The 17333-nt window shown below is 41.3% G+C and overlaps 1 protein-coding gene across 5 annotated transcripts in view; it reads right to left on the minus strand.

Annotated features, from left to right (window-relative positions):
* Nucleotides 1-17333, minus strand: part of EPB41L4A (erythrocyte membrane protein band 4.1 like 4A) — a 209880-nt gene that overhangs the window by 65295 nt on the left and 127252 nt on the right. For all 5 annotated transcript variants that reach the window (XM_074952947.1, XM_074952949.1, XM_074952948.1 and 2 more), the window contains 3 exons: nt 14941-15032; nt 12253-12330; nt 8100-8221 (listed from right to left, as the gene is read on the minus strand). In XM_074952947.1, coding sequence (XP_074809048.1) covers nt 8100-8221; nt 12253-12330; nt 14941-15032 — 292 coding nt within the window. The remainder of the gene's footprint in view (nt 1-8099; nt 8222-12252; nt 12331-14940; nt 15033-17333) is intronic.

Raw genomic sequence — 17333 nt, forward strand, 5'->3', positions numbered from 1 at the left:
AAAAAAAGAGTCTGGTAAAAATAGCTCTACCATTGCAAGATGGAGATATTTGGAATGATTCTGAGTCCCATATCAGTATTACACCAGTATAACTCCACTGGAGTTTCTCTTCATTTTCACACGGGGAGGTGAAAAGATAATGAGGCCTTTTCTGCTCAGTACTTATCTGAATTGGGGAAGTGTCTGAAATATGGATCTGGGTACAGTGGCTACTCAGAGATCATGATGAAAATGTGATTTCCTAAATCACCTATCATCTCAGAATCTCACTCTACATACTACTGAGTACATCCTATGGTGAGAGAACTCAAATTAAACAAAGTGACTCTGGCATCTATACCCACTGTTGTCAAATCTCATGATTTCATCATGAGTGTCATGTTATTTGGTATTTTTCTTAAACCCCCAGCTTCTGGAGACATGTTCTTCCATGAGAATCTCAGTATTCCTTTAAAAAAATAGTTCTCCCCATACCTGCAGAGCAGAGCCAGCTCCAGCGTTTTTGCCGCCCCAAGCGGCAAAAAAAAAAAAAAAAAAACCAACCTTGCCACCGAACACGGAGGCGGAGTGATAGTGCGAAACGCGCTCTGATGGAGCGGCCGCCAAATTCCCACCGCCGCCAAGGGTGGATTGCCACCCCAGAGCCCGACCTCCTGCCGCCCCTTTCCATTTGCTGCCCCAGGCACCTGCTTGGTTCACTGGTGCCTGGAGCCGGCCGTGCTGCAGAGAAAAGCTTGAAAATCTGACCTGAGTGTACCCTACAGGCTCAAAAATCAGAAGGCTAAAATAAAAAATTCAACACCTATTATATATGTAAAAATTCCTTATTTTTAAGACAATGTCATGATTTGTTGGGGCCTGACTAATGATTTTGAATGTTTGGGGTTGACAATATTGCATACAACAAATGAGATGTGCCCTGTGGTATCCCATGATAATATATAGTCTTCTCAGGTGAAGGACTGTGCCTGAATATGTGTTTGCACAGTGCCTAGTAGATCAGGGCCCTGATCCTGAAAAGACAAGGTATGGTACAGCAACATCAATATTAATGGCCTGATCTTCCAGACTGTACCTAACCTAGGCTGCTCCTAAATCAGAATGGTAGCATTTTACACCCACTACTTTGCACAGGTGTAAACATCCATGCAAGGCACTAGTGAATCAGGTCCTAAAGCAATAATAATAATGTATTGTAAACTATGCATTTTCATTATTGAGTAAACCAGAATCTTTGGGTAGCAGTAGATGGGGGTCATATAAACATCGTCCCAGGGAGAATACCCCTAAGGAACTCTTATAATGGAACACTTAACAAAAAGGATAAATAACCTTTTCATCAGGCAATCTAGTCTCCAGCATTTTGAAAGCTGCACAAAATGCCATTCTGATCACAATAGAATGCTACAGAACAATGAGGGATCCTGAACACCGCTCCACTGGTGGTGTTTATGATTTATAAACAGAGCAAAATTTTACTGTAACTCTTTCCCAACTAAATTAAACCAGAAAGTGGCTAAGAGCACAGCACAGTCAGCTATTCATACTGCACACTTGAACCTATGAAGAAAACTCTCCAAACCTAACACCAAATTAGAAAATTAACCTTGCTTGTTTGGTGCTAACAGCCTGGAGTGCCAATTAATTTTGTGAGTGTTTAGCTAGGAGAAAACCAGATTTGCAGATTTTAAGGGTAAAAAAAAAAAATTTGTTTTTTCTCTCTTTTTAAAATTAAAGTACAGTGATTAATGTTTATGTTCCGCTCTTTGGAATTTTACTGCAGTGTTATGGCTCCAAATTCCAAAGTAGAAAAAAAACTAATAGACAATCTATTTAGTAAATGAACAAACAGTGGTTAGTAAACATTAACTACTGTGGTCAAACATGGCCCATTTATTTTTCTAAAAACCCATGACTTAAAGTTTTATAGAAAAAAATATTATAAAGAAAATCAACACTAAGGCCTTGATTCTGACCTCATTTATACTGGTGAAAATCACAGTAACTCCAGTGGAGACAATGAAGATACACTGGGATGAAACCAATGTAATGGGACATCTAAATAAGGTTTTATACTTAGCTCATAGTTCATAGATTACAAGTATCTAGCATATGTTTAGAGCACCCAAATCTCCTAATGTGCCTAGGCTACTAGCATTTTATGTGTTGCAGTAAAACAGATAATTAAAAAGCCTCCTTTAAAATCATTCACTTTAATGGAACAGATACACATCAAATACAGAGAGATTAAAGCTTCCTTGTCTGATTTTTCTCTAATACCTGAATGGCTGATATATGTAACGTTTTAAGAAAGGGATAATAAGAGGGATGCTTTTGTACAGCTTTAATCTGGTTCCTGGGAAGATAATCTGCCAAGCCAAAACCAAACTGTCTATCCCATCAAGAGAACCAGATCATTTTTAATTAATATTTTTAGGAATAAACATAAAGTTTCCCTCTCTTCACTATGTACACTCCCTCCTCCAGATCTCCATTTTAAGCCCCAAATATATTTAACAAGCACACACAAAAATTAAATGGTTTCAGAGTAACAGCCGTGTTAGTCTGTATTCGTAAAAAGAAAAAAGAAAAGGAGTACTTGTGGCACCTTAGAGACTAACCAGTTTATTTGAGCATGAGCTTTCGTGAGCTACAGCTCACTTCATCGGATGCATAGCATATCGTGGAAACTGCAGAAGACATTATATACACACAGAGACCATGAAACAAAACTTCCTCCCACCCCACTCTCCTGCTGGTAACAGCTTATCTAAAGTGATCATCAAGTAGGGCCATTTCCAGCACAAATCCAGGTTTTCTCACCCTTCTCCCCCCCCCCCCCCCCCACACACACATACAAACTCACTCTCCTGCTGGTAATAGCCCATCCCTCACGAAAGCTCATGCTCAAATAAACTGGTTAGTCTCTAAGGTGCCACAAGTACTCCTTTTCTTTTTTCTTTTTACAAAAATTAAATGTTTCCATCATTATCCTCTCAGCATCTGCTCCCACTCTTACTATGGGGTTCAGTCACTGGCTGCCATGCTAATAAGTTTAGACCCATGTAATAATGGACCAATGTGACAAGAAGTACTATGAGCCACTCAGTGTTACATGGGATTGCTAACCCTATCAGTACAGTGGTGAGAACAATGGGAAATGGACAATATGTGGTAAATTCAATGTTTTTATATAATCAGTCATGACAATCAGCACAGGGCCACTAAAGCAGTGGTTCTCAAACTTTTGTACTGGTGACCCCTTTCACACAGCAAGCCTGAGTGCGACCCCCTTTATAAATATATAAAAATATTTTTTTTAATTTAAACACCATTATAAATGCTGGATGCAAAGCAGGGTTTGGGGTTGAGGCTGATAGCTCGCGACCCCCCACGTAATAACCTCGCAACCCCATGAGGGGTCCCGACCCCCAGTTTGAGAACCCCTGCACTAGAGGAACTGGGGGTGGTGGGTGGCAGAAAAGTTTATTTTTAAGAGATAAGGGAGGGAGTACGGATTTTAAGGGCTAGATTGTGTGATTTATACACAGTCCCACATTGGAGGGAATGTGGAGCAGTTCCCTCCCAAGGGGAACTCCAGGATAGATTGTGGCTCAGGAAACACAGTCCCATCCAGAACTCCCAGGTGTATGGGGGAGTGTGCATAGTGCACCATCCCTAGCCAGGGCTCTCCATCCTCACCACAGGAGCTCTGACTGTGCCTATCCCTTGTACAGGGGGATACAAGCACAAGGCAAAAAATAAAGCAAAAGTTAAACCGTCCCCAACAGGCTGCTAACATAAATGGTGCTTGGCACAAAACATTTTAAGGAATATATAATTCATATTAGGAGACAGGCAAAATCAAGTCAAATAAATCAGTGTAAAATGCTAAGCAATGCATGTTTAATTCTATTACACCATGCCAGAAAATATAATACTATGAATGGTTAGTTATCATGACAACAACTGGTACAATTCTAACTATCCTAAAAAAATGTATTTATTTTAATAAGCTATGTCATATTACTCTCCCAGATACCTTCAGCAGGGAAAGCTTTAAATAACTCATAACACTACTTCATCCTACCAAACTCATCTCCTAAATCAAAATTATTCTGTAGGATTTAAAGTCTGCTATTAGCTCATATTTTTATCAAATGATGCATAATATGAATCAAGTGAGGCAGAATTGATTTACTGGGTTAATTGGACTCAACATGATTACGTTCAAGAAAGAGTCTATGTGAAAAGTGTAGGTTTTATACCAATGAGATGTAGCAGAGCCTGTCACATGAGGTATCTAATTATACTCCAGCATGGAGAGAGAAACATTAACCCACCCTTAACCTCTGAAAATCTTTTTAAACAGAGAAAGCGGACTAACCTTGTTTATCACCGTACATGCCCATATGCAAAATGAAAAATGAGGTTTCAAACAGATGCTCATTTATATGCAAGGATGTTACAAGTGTCAGGACAGCCTGTCAGAGGAACATGCATGTCTTTCTTTTATAATGCTTCTTGCTCTCCACGGAGAACGTTCTGGCTCTCTCCCCTTTCCCCTTAACCAAGAGGTTAAGTGACATATGCAACACGTATTCATTTTCGTCGATAGTCATTTAGAAGTAAGGCACACCCACCAACAGAAAGTGGCTGTACTTCTGGGACTCATTTGGTGATAAATGGTTTACTGAGTACACAAGTTAAATTAAAAATAAAATACTCTACACATCGGTGCATGTGAAAGAGGCTATAGACATATGCATATATATGTGGACATGGGGAAAAAGGTTTTTTTTATTTAAATTTGTGAGCTACAAAATTTTGTAACTCAACAAAACAACACAGAAATGCACTGCTTGTGGAATTTTGCACATCACTACAGGCAAACAAATATATGTAATAGGTCTCAGTTTTCTCACAACCATAGAAAAATGACAGCAACTATCAATGAGCACAGAACATCTGCCACTGAAACAATAAAGAGTCATAAAGAATACAAGACACTCAAGTGCCCATACTGAACAGATACTGGAGATTTATGTTACAGCTGACAGGATCACTCACTGAGTAGCCATGCACTTTTCTGCAAAATTAGAGGAGAGAGATGAGGCAGGAAATGAGATCCATTTCAAACTATCAACAGAAATACTGAATAGTGCAGCTGAATGGATGTCTATCCAAATGTTGTATGCAGTGTTATGTAGCCATGTTGGTCCCAGAATATTAGAGAGACAAGATGGGTGAGGTAATATATTTTACTGGACAAGGTGGATGAGGTAATATTTTTTATTGGTCCACCTTGTTTTTCCAAATCCATCAGAGTCCTACTGTTGTTTTCAAAAAGCAAAAATCAGGATATGTCTATACCATGAGCTAGAGATGCGACTGTCCTGCTCATGTACACATACTCACGCTAGCTCTCATCAAGCTAGCACGAGTATAAATAGCCGTGTACCCACGGTAGCACTCATAGCAGCAGCAGAGACACGTCTGAGCCGTGCCAAGTACATACCCACTGGTTTGCGGCAGGTTTGTACCTGGCACATGTCTCTGCTGCCACAACCATGGCTACACTGCTATTTACAGTCATGCTGGCTTGATGAGAGCTAGTGCAAGTACATGCGTGAGCTGGGGAGCCACATCCCTAGCTCATAGTGTAGGCATTGCCTTAGTTTCAAGAGGAAGCTAGTCTCTGACATGTTTATGCACCGACACACCTTTGCAGCATAAAGTAGCCTGTAAGCAAAGGAGTGTCTCTCTTCATATGCATAGCTCGGACAATCATATACTGTAAATTGTTTACATTTTCTGAGAACGGTAAAGTAGTTCCACCCCTTCCTGAGGGTTGCAACTAACAGGCACAGAGGGGGAAGTAATGTTACTGTTGCAAGCACTAACTTTTGCTTAAAAATCAAACAGGTGAGACCTGTAACCAGCACAGAACATTCCTGGATCCAGGTAACTGCCCTCTGCATTCCATTCCAGGAGGCTGTAAGCTCCTTCATTAGAAGGAAATGATATTGAGAAAAGCCTATGAAGAAAATCTTTCAGGGTTTCCAGTGCAGTTTTCCCTCTAACTCGTGTTTAATACAGATGGGGAACATCTGCCCCATGATATGAATAGCTATATAAACAGATTAGGAAATAAATACACAATAATAATGATGATCATTTATATGGTGCTATACTGGTGGGATTTTCAAAAGCTTTCCATGTTGGCCTGACTCTGCTCCCAAATCTGCCACAGACTTCAATGTGAGCAAAGTAAAACCAACGCTGAGTGCTTTTAAAAATCCCACTCTATATATTTTAAGCATTTAGACGTTAACTAATTAATACTCATAACCCCCAATGCGAGGCAGGTACAATAGTAACCACTACTACCTTAATTTTGACAGTTGGGGCACATGAGGCAGAGAGATTGATTGATTTGCCCAAGACCACAGAGCCTGGTGGCAGAGCTAGGACCAGACTCCAGTTTCCTAGCTCCCAATCTATGCTCTAGCCACTAGATAACTATTTAGGTAGTTAGTAAGATGGAACAGATGATAAAACAGTATCCTCATAAAACATTACCATTCTATAAATGCAAACGATACAGGAATAAATTAAGATAATGACTCACTGGCATTTATTCCACGATCAAGCAGTTGGATTTCAGGGTTGTTGGGATGCTCGTTGTTTTGGGGTTTGGGTTTTTTGTTTTGTTTTTTGTTTCTTATTTTAGTGTTTCCTATTTATTCTATAAAAATCTTGTCAAATGTGATACACAAATATCAGAAAATGTAATGGAGAAAAGATGAAAATATTAAACACAACATTAAGATTAAAAAGTAAAAAATCTACAATTTCACCACATTAGTAACAATATAGGCTAGGTTTAAAAAACTGGGGCTCTTGAATGCCTCTAATATTTCAATTAACTTGTGATAAGAAGAAAACTTGGCTAAATTTTCAAGTATTATGGACTAAATCCTCAATCCTGCAAACACTTGTGCACGTTTTATTTTATGCACAGGGGTAATCCCATTGAAGTCAATGAAACTACTCATGCATGGAAAGTTAAGTACATGCATAAGTACTTGTCTGGATAGAGGCCTAAAATCGTAAAACCTATTGTTTCTATTACTAAAATTCAGGAACTATTTATTATGTTGGGGCCAATTCCTGCAGTCACCGCTTAGTCCTAAATATCCGCAACTAGCTGCCAGATCTTCCAGCTTCCCCCTGACATTTTGACAATGCAGTTATGAGTTTTCAACCCACATATCTAAATCACACTGAAAATCCAAAGGAGGGTGGCAACTTAAATTCAATCTAACATCAAAATAAACATCACAAGTTTTGTTAGACTGATTGGACTGTATTGGAGAGAAACAGTGAGGGGAAGAATCCTTGGGTGAAGCAGTGATGCATAATTCTGGGATGCCAGAGGAATTATGTAGGTCTAATATTCTGCTTAGGACACAAGACCTTGTTCACAGAGTCTCTCGGCTTGTGAAGATGACCCCACATTTTGGACTACAGGGATATGAACTGCAGCGTACACTAGCATGCTGCACTGTAACTCCCTCATGTGGACACTACAAGCACAAACTAAAAGTTTGGGTTAATAAAGTTCTCTTTAAACAGGACTTAAGTTAATGAGAACTAGGTGCCTTTTCATTTGCACCTGCAGCATCCACAGAGGGGAGTTACAGTACAGCATGCTAGGGTGAGCTACAATTCACACTCACATAGTGCAAACTGCAGAGTGCTATAAACATAGCAAATAAAAGAAATTCCTTTTGATTACATGTTTTCAGGCTACTCTACTGTACTATATATTTGAATCTACAAAAATTTACTTCTATCACTAATCCACACTCCTTTGTCACTTTTATTCATAAAGTTGGAATTCTTAGCTCCAGCTAATGTTAGTATATTTATGTCAGTCTAAAACAAAAATAGGGTAGAAAACACATTTTAAAGAGAAACTTCAGGATAATTTAGTAATTTCAGCTTGACTTCCTGAAAACAGAGTGAATCATCTTTGGCCAAAGAAAAGGCTTCTTCTTAGACAAAATAAACAGAAGTGTTCAAATAGGGCTTACCAGTCTGTTGTGTTTGTGCCATTCTTTTTGGATAAGTCTTACTACGACTTCTTTCAACATTTTGGTCAGGCCGAGGAAGCTGGACAGAAAGTTCTCTGCTCATCTGCAAAGCTGTCCTGCCACTTGAAAATGCAACAAAATCAATATGATTGACAAATGGAAAATTGCTAAGTGAACCTTAAAGAAATTTAACATTTTTAGTTAGAGCAATTATGCTGGTTGGGAGAGCAATGAATTAGTCATCAACCTTTTACCCATGGAACCTTGAGTCAAGTTCTAATATTCCTGCTCACACAGCAGCTTGTGTGGTATTAACTACAATGCTATTCATTGTGATTTTGTTTCAAATCATACCTTGGCACAACTGCCAACAGATCATGCCATTCTCTCCTGCATTTGGTATTTTTCCAACTGAGTGTAAGGAAACAGTTCCAGAATCCACACAAAATGCTACTTTATTGAGAATTAAGACAGTAGCCAACACAGTTTGGCCTTTTTTTGGCCTCACGATAACCTTCAAGCATGTAATTTGATTGCTGTAATTTTATTTCCTGAATTAATTTTTAGAGTCATTTGTCTTACTAAAATATACCTTTAACATTGCTCTGTTTGAGGCAACACATGGCTGCCTTAATATTTCACAGCATCAAAATGGGAATGATAAAGTGATACCAAACTCAGTGCAATGCCAGACTGCAACAAGCTGTTAACACCAAAAAATTATAGGACCTAATTTTCATTTATGTTAAGGCCCCTTTTCATTGCAAAAGCAATGTAAAAGGGACTTCACAGTGTGAGAAATTATATTTACACCCATTTTAAAGCTCTGTCACACATGACTACACAGTGTAAAAAGTTGCCTTAGTAAAAATGTGAATTAGGCCATCGGTTGTAAATATATGCACTTGTTCCTGAAAAACATATTGTGTTGCGCACCCACTGCAGCTCTCAAATTTTTCTCTCTTTTAGACATTAGGGAAAAAACAAAAATTAATTAAAGTAATTAAAACCTAAGCGTTTCTGTGTTTACAATAATTGGGAAAGATATTAAACAAACAAAAAAATTAAATGTATAGTAGAGACAAGCTTCATAACACACAATGAACAAATAAGGTAAATCTCTGTATCACAAAAAAGTGTGACTCCAGTTTGGACCTATGTTACTGAACTGTTTTCAATAAAATTAAGTTACACTTCCCCTCTCCCTGTAAAAAACAAAACAAAACAAAACCAGATGATAAGGCTAAAAATTTATTCTAGAATTTCTGGATTTAACCTTAAAGTGATATGAATCATAAATGACAAATGCAGGTTTATACAAAACATCTGTGAATGAACAAATAAGATATATTAACCAGATAGCACTATGAATTTTATTTATTTTCTGTCACACAATAAGATCAATTAAACACTAACATTATTTTACTAATAACACTAATACTATCTAACAGTATTTCAGTTTCAACAAAAATAAAATGCAGAGACTTTTAAGTTTTTTTATAGATCGCTCTTACATTTATTTTAAATTAAGGTTTTTGGAAAGATCATTTCTAGCAGTAATTCCCAGTTGCCACATCTGCAGTGCAATGATTTAAAAACATTCAGGAGCATTTCTAATGAGTGAAGAGCAATGATACCATGTGTTACGCATTGTAATTAGTATTTGAGTTATGTGAACATCTATTTGCATGAACCCTTTTTTTTTTTAATTTCTTTAAACATCAGAAAATATATTTAAGGGGAAAAACCCATCAGACTGGATCAAAGTATTATTGGTTTTAAGTTTCAAATTATTTTATTCTGCAGGCTAGGCAGAAAATATTAACAAATGTTATAGCTCTGCAACCATGTTAACCTTTGTAAGCCCCCAACAGCAGCCTTCATTAATCCCCTTTGGGCAGCACCAAATCTAAACAACTAATCTGATAATGGGGAGTTCAGCTTGCTTACAAACTATCAGACGCCAAACAAACAAATAACCCAGAGGCTAACAAGAAAAGGTTATGACCCCCTCTCCTCAGGCATGGAATTATAGCTTCTGTCTTGAGCTTACACTACATATGAAGAACTGCAGTTTTATTGTTGCCCCTCAATGATACAACCCACCCCAAAAAAACAATGAAATAAAGAACAGGTGGGGTATTGGGAATCAGATCTACAGTGCAAGCAAACAGCTGATGCTTTAAGCACATGAAGATGCTGTTATTTACAGTTGCCAATATGCATTTAATGAAGCAACAGTTACTGAATCTCAAATACCAACCAATTAAATAATGTTCACTATCATATTGGTAATCAATATGCTTCAAATGCTCAGTAGCTGAACTTTAATAGGATAGTCCCAATCTTTTTAAAATTCCAAGTTATTAAAACACTAACCCAGGCCTGGGGAAAACCCTTGCAGATCAACACAGCACAAGTAAGGATTCCTTTTTCCCTTCTGGTGATAAGAGAAGATATTATCTGGAATGTTTAAAAAACATTTTTGCAGTCGACAACGACCCATCCCAAGAGGTGAATTCATTATCACCACCAGCCACCTTGATGCTGTATACAGACAGCCTGTGACAAATGAAGGGGGAAGGTAGGAGACTAGAGCACCAGGGGCAGAAATACTTAAGTGTGGCCAACTGCAACAAAAAAATGTTAAATCTCATGCCATGGGTGCAATGGAGGCAAAATTTCTTCTCCTACAGCAAAGCGTCTGCCACATCCTAATCGGCAGAACTGTTCCAAGCGGTGGACAGCCTGGGTCCTCTCTACTCTGGCACAGAATCAAGTATTTCTCATTGTAAGGAGCTTTCACTCCAAACTCACTCCAATAAAGAGTAGATTGGAAGCCCCTGTGGAGCCATATCCTTCTCTACTAAGATTTTGGCCCTCTTTGGTTAACTGAGGTTCCGGAGGTGCTTAAGATGTTGAGGGTTATATGACTTATGATTTTAGGTTTGTGTTCCTGGGAGGCAGTGATAAGGAGACTGTACTCCATACTGTGACATTCAAACTTGGCCATGGTGTTCCATGATTATGGTATAGTATAGTACTTAAGACTTGTATTGTGCTTTCTGTTGAAAGGTCTCTAAACACCTTACAAAGATGAAAAAGTGTTTTTATCTCCCTTTGACAAATGGGGAAACTGAGACTGAGGGTATGGCTACACTATAGGGATTACAATGGCATAGCTCCTTCGCCATAGCTATGCTGGCAAAACCCCACACAGCATAGGCACAATCTACATAGACAGAAGGGGTTTTTACGCCACGTAGGAACACTACTTCCCCCAAACAATGGTAGCTAGGCGGACGGAAGCATTCTTCAATTGACCTCATTGCATCTACCCCGGGGGTTTGGTCAGCATAGCTCCTTTGGTCAGTGGTGTGGATTTTTCACACTCCTGACTGATGTCACCAACCTGAGAAAAGTCAGTGGCCTGATTTCCAGAGATGGTGAATACCTGCAGCTCACAAGGAAGTTGGAGATGCAAGTGTTCAGCACTTCTGTAAATCACACCATAACTGACTTACTGAAGGTCACACAGCATATACGTGCCAAAGCTGGGTCTAAAGCACAGGTCTTCGGGCTCCAAATCTTGTGCCCCAACCATTAGACAAGGAAACCTTAAATTCACCAAATTGGTTTGATCTATCCCTAGCTTAGCCAAAAAGCACCACATCCTTAGCCCCACTATGGCTCATTTGTACTGCTTTGGCAACACTCGGGGCTGTAAAGCTAGTTTAACTGGCCTCCTGAGGAATGCCCATAGTTGGTGGATTTCCCTACAGCTCTCTGCCATCCCTAGTGCTAGATCTCTGCATAAGAATCCTGGCCAGGATCCTTCCATGCTCTGGTGATCCACACTTGTTGGAACAGCCCCTTCAGGCCATGGGCTAGGTGTAATTTAGAACATCCCTGAGGCTCCTCTATGCTGTGCTATGGGCTGTACTGGCCCCAGGGATCAGGGAGCCACAAAGCAACCTTGGCCCCTGCCTCATTGCCTCCCTCCCAGTTCCTGCTTTGAGCACAGCTAAATCAGACCAGAAAATCTGGCTCTGTATCTCACACTGTTTAATCTGTGAACTGGAATGTTATGATTAACAGTTTTTCTGAGGGGAAATGATCTGAATATAAAGATTTTAAGGTGAAATAGATTTACCTGTATCGATGTTTATAGCCTACGGATCCAAACTTGCTGAATTTTCTTGACTGAGAGCTTGACTCATTTTCTGGCATTCTACATTATTTTAAGAATAACATGACACAGTAAAATTACATACACTCAAATATATAGTAAATAAACTAATTAATGTACATGTAGAATAGGATGATGCAATGCTATTATAAGACAAAGTAATCTCCTCCACTCGTAACAGAAGTTGTGGGCACAAATTTGCAGGTCCACAAAGGGGAAGCATGGCTCCTCTGTAAACTCCTCCTCATCCCCATGTCATGGCAGGCTCTCCATGGGGCTCAGAGTTCCATGAATCCATGCAGGTGAGGCTAGATCTAGATGGATGGCTTCTTTCTGTGCCATCACCCTTACCCAAACCCCACAAAACATCCCTGTGCAGAGTCCTGGGAACCAACAGCTGAGCCAGCACTCTGGTCATTTAAATGCCAATCAATTCCCACCATGGTGACCCTGATGGGGCCTAATTAATGGATTTGAATGGGCTGGGGGAGGACTAACAAGCAAATTGGTCCATTAACACAGAATGTATAAAGCAGCACAGGAGAGGGAGGCAGGCTAGCAGAGCCAACACCAGGAAAGGTCTCTGGGTAGTGAGATCTCTTCCCTCTCCTCAGCAAAGAACTGAGGAGAAACTGACACTATAAATAATTATTGTGTATGGATCAATAAGGTAGTGGGAAGAGCTAATGTAACTAAACTGCGCTTGCGTGTTTAACAACTGAAAGTCTTAGAGTCGGTGTAGACAGAACAGAAGACAGGAACAGGATGTCGCCCTGTCACAATCCCCATGAAAGTTAATGCTGAGTGAGGGCATGTCTACACTACACCAACGGGGAGCCGAGAGCCCAGGGGGTGCAGCCGGGCTCCCAGCAGGGAGATCTGTGCCCGGAGTCCAGTTGGCTGCTGTGCTCTTGGCAGGGAACGGGGAGCCAAGAGCCTGAGCGGGGGGGCAGCTGGGCTCCTGACAGGGAGATCCGCACACAGAGTCCAGTCGGCTGCCATGCTCCCGGTGGGGAGCCAAGAGCCCGGGGGAAGCCAGGCTCCCAGCAAGGAGATCTACATCCAGTGTCCAGTCAGATGCCCTGTTCCCAGAGGGGAGCGGGGAGCCAAGAAGCCCAGATCAGAGCTGGGAGCCTGGGCAGCAGCCTGGCTGGGAGCAGGGAGCCAGAACCGCAGGGGGCAGCAGGGCTCCCTGTGGGGAGCCCGGGCGGCAGCCTGACCTGGGAGCCTGGGTGGCAGCCTGGCTTACAGCAGAGACCGGGTAGCAGCCTGGCTGGGGAGCTGGCTTTCTTGTCCATTTCATGGCTCCAGCAGAGCCCCCTTGAACATTCCTCCGCACCCCCTTAGGGGTTGCACCCCACAGTTTGGGGAACACTGGTCTACGGACAGGAACACTGTGTCGCCCTAACTACACTGATATAAGCCCTACACCTCTCGCGGAGTTATTATGTCGGTGTAGTATGGCACTTATATCGGCGGGAGCAAGGCTGTAGGGTATACACTGACATAGCTTATGTGAGCTGCCTTATGTCAACCTAATGCTGCCGTGTAGACCAGGCCTGAGTCACTGTTAAATTGTGCAAGTTCCTCCTTTGTAAGTGGATTACCCTTGAGTGACCCTGGGATCAGCAGCTGATGGGGGAAGAGGGCCGGCAGCACACCTCCCGTATTAGCTGTGCTGCATGCATCCTGGGGGAGCTGAGGAACAGGAGGCAGTGCAAAGCTACAGGTCTTGAATGGCCCTTGCCTCCTGTTACTCCAAGTGCCACAGTTTTGGAGGTCCAAAGACCTTGCCACTTCTTTGGTGGAGGGACAAACCCTGCAAACTTCTATCCCATGAAAGAATGGTGAATAAATTCTGAGAGTGTGAAGTCATGGAGTTTCCTCATCTTTACATTCTGAGAACGCATCTAAGGGAGCATTGTGCCCATTGTTGAGGGCATGTCAGTGTTGCAATTTTATCAGAGCAGGACTTTTACAAGGGTTTGTAACACAACTGAACAAATTTGCTTCCAGCTGAAACTTGTTTTGCACAGGGACATGCCCATATCATTTGAAGATGCATACATACATCTCAGGATTTGCTGTACGCAGTCATGCCGTGCAATAGGGTAGCTTGTCCCTCTGAGGGCCAGGACACCTGAGGCCAACCTGCTCTGTTCAATTTATCAGACCCAGATGGGGAAGGGGCCAGGGAGCAGGGGTTCAGGTGTGCCTTATAGAGGGGCTGAGAGAGGTCAGTTGAGTGGGAACTACAGGAGGGAAGTTGGCTTCTGCAGTAGGCCCTGAAGCAGGGAGATTGGAAGGAAGGGTGTATCCTCTTTTCAGCACTGTGAGAGTCAAAGGGAAAAGCCTCTAGGAGCGACAGCCCAAGGTGAGAAGAGGAAATGCTTTTTGTGTTTGATGTTTTTGCATACATTCTATAGAAGAAGAATAAAACTATGCCTGGAAAGAGACTTGGGTAGGGCATGGCTCACAGAGGAGCCCAGAATCAGGAGGGCACGAGAGTGGCTTAAGGCCACCCTAACCCCTCACCCCCTGTGCTGTGAGTTTGTGCTATCCTTCTGAGAGGTGCAGCAAGAATCTCAACCAGCACATTTATCTTCTGTTGTCATAACATAGTAAAACCTTAATAACTTTACCTCCACTCACCTAAAGAACGTATGGTGCTCTACACAGCATTTCCAAAGATGTTTGCATGTGGTTTTGTTACGTGCTTCAAAAAAGAAGGATGTTTCATTGCACTGAAATAAAAAGAGACAACATTACTATGAAAGACTCTTCCTATGGAGTGGATTTTTACTTGCCGAACTACACATGTGGGGCCTGGTTCTCCTCTCCCTTGTGCCAGTGTAAATCAGGAGAAACTTCACTGAGGTGAACAACGACTTACTGGTGTATGTGAGAGGCGAAGCAGGCCCTTAAAACAGAATCACAGAAACTGAAGGAAGAAAAGAATGGTAGGTCCTTAAAATATTTTGTCACTTCTGGTTTTATGTATTATATTACTGACAAGTATTTTACTAGCAAAAACCCATATTTTTTCATATATTCTATTAGTGATGGTTTCTCAAACCACACCTTAAAAGGCCAATCAAAAGCACACATTTCCTCCCAAAATAATTTTTCATTTTATTACATTAAAATTTGTGTGAGATTACAAAACTCAATTTATCTGAAATTTCAGATAGTACAAGTAAGTAACATTTATAACATAATACTTATAAACAACCAGGTCCTGGGCAAATGACATTAATAAAACTATGTGCAAGTCTGTGACTAGGATCTTGTAAAGGCTTTATTTACTAATGCACAGAGGAAAGAACAACAGGAAGCAGAGAAAAAACATAAAGGAAGGTAATAATAAGGCAGGTGGGGTGGACTAAAGCAAAGCAAAAGGACACAAAAAGGGGTGGGGAGTAAAACTGGAAATCAAGAAGACAACTGGAAGAAGTGACACAAAGAAAGAGAGAATAGGAAGAAAATTAACTAACTATAGAATGCAATGATTTGAAATATGTGGAAAAGGGAGCAGGAGACAGAAAATCTTGGAAGATAGCAACTTTGGGAAGGCTTCTACAGGCAGAAAGATGAAAAATGAATGCTCAAAACTTAACAACTAGCTAGAGACAGATGGAAATCAGTCAGATGGGAGATTGCTATCAGTTTCTACCATCATTGCCATACATGGTATAAAGAAGACATATGACGATGATGATGATGATTGATGATGGAGGAGGAGAAAAGAAATTTACAAATCATAAAATACCTCAAATGAAGTGGTGTCAACAAAGGATTGAAAGGATGATCAGGTCTGTATTTTTTTATTTTCTTTGCTTACTGAAACATCGTTCCTGGGATACATGTTACAATAGGTGGAAGTGGACCACGTACCTCATATATATTTTTTGATATTTTGTTTTGCAGGAAATCACAAATCTGTGCAGTCTGTGCAGACCATGGCTTGTGTGTGTTACCGCTAATACCAACCTTCACTACGCATAAAATGGGAACTCCATTGTCTAATAAAGTGATTCTAAACTGAGCTATAAATTTCCTTTCTGATAGACTGCATTCAAAACCCAGCCTATGAAATAAATTGGTATGTACAGTAGCATGTTCAGCAAATGAATCAACTGTGCATATCTGGCACAAAAGGAATTTCAACATTAAGTGGCTAGCTAGCTAGAAGATAGGATTTAGGAGGAAAGAATTCCCCCTTTTTGTAATGCTGTCTGCCTAGGCCAAGATTTTCAAAATATGCACACCTAAAGCCAAGATCCTAAGCAGCGCTCTACTTGTGCCAGGGCTTGCACCACTAGGTGTGGCAGTTCATCGCCCCGGAATCTCTGTGCTTGTTGCCTGAGTTATGAAAGTAAAAAAATTGCTTGAGCCCCGGCACCTCTTTCATTACAAATTAAGCACTGATCCTAAGAACTAAATCCATATTTAGGCATCTTTGCAAATCAGGCCAAAGTGCCTAAACTCAATTGTTGTATGCAGCGTTGTTACAGCTGTGTTGGTCCCAGGATATTAGAAAGACAAGGCGGGTGAGGTAATATCTTTTATTTGGACCAACTTCTGTTGGTGAGAAAGACAAACTTTTGAGCTTACACAGAGCTCTTTCTTCAGGTCCTGAAGAAGATCCTTAAGACAGGGGCAGCAGGTTTGTATAATTTTTGGTGGTGCCCAGAACCTGTCCCACCAAACTCCGCCCCCCACCTGCCCAAGGCTCTGGGAGGGAGTTTGGGTGGGGGAGGAGGTCTGGGGTGCAGGCCCTAGGCTGGGGCAGGGAATTGGGGTGCAGGGTGCAGGCTCTGGGAGGGAGTTTGGGGATGGGAGGGGGTGCAGAGGGAGGAGGTGCAGGTTCTAGGAGGGAGTTTGGGGATAGGAGGGGGTGCAAAGGGATGGAGTGCAGGGGTGAGGGCTGTGGGGTATGGCTGCAGATGAGGGGTTTGGGGTGTGGGAGGGGCTCAGGGTGAGAGTAGGAGTGTGGGGGGTGAGGGCTCTGTCTGGGGCTGGGGGGTTTGGGGTGTTAGAGAGGC

This window comes from Natator depressus, chromosome 5 (assembly GCF_965152275.1).
Source record: "Natator depressus isolate rNatDep1 chromosome 5, rNatDep2.hap1, whole genome shotgun sequence".
NCBI lineage: Eukaryota > Metazoa > Chordata > Testudines > Cheloniidae > Natator > Natator depressus.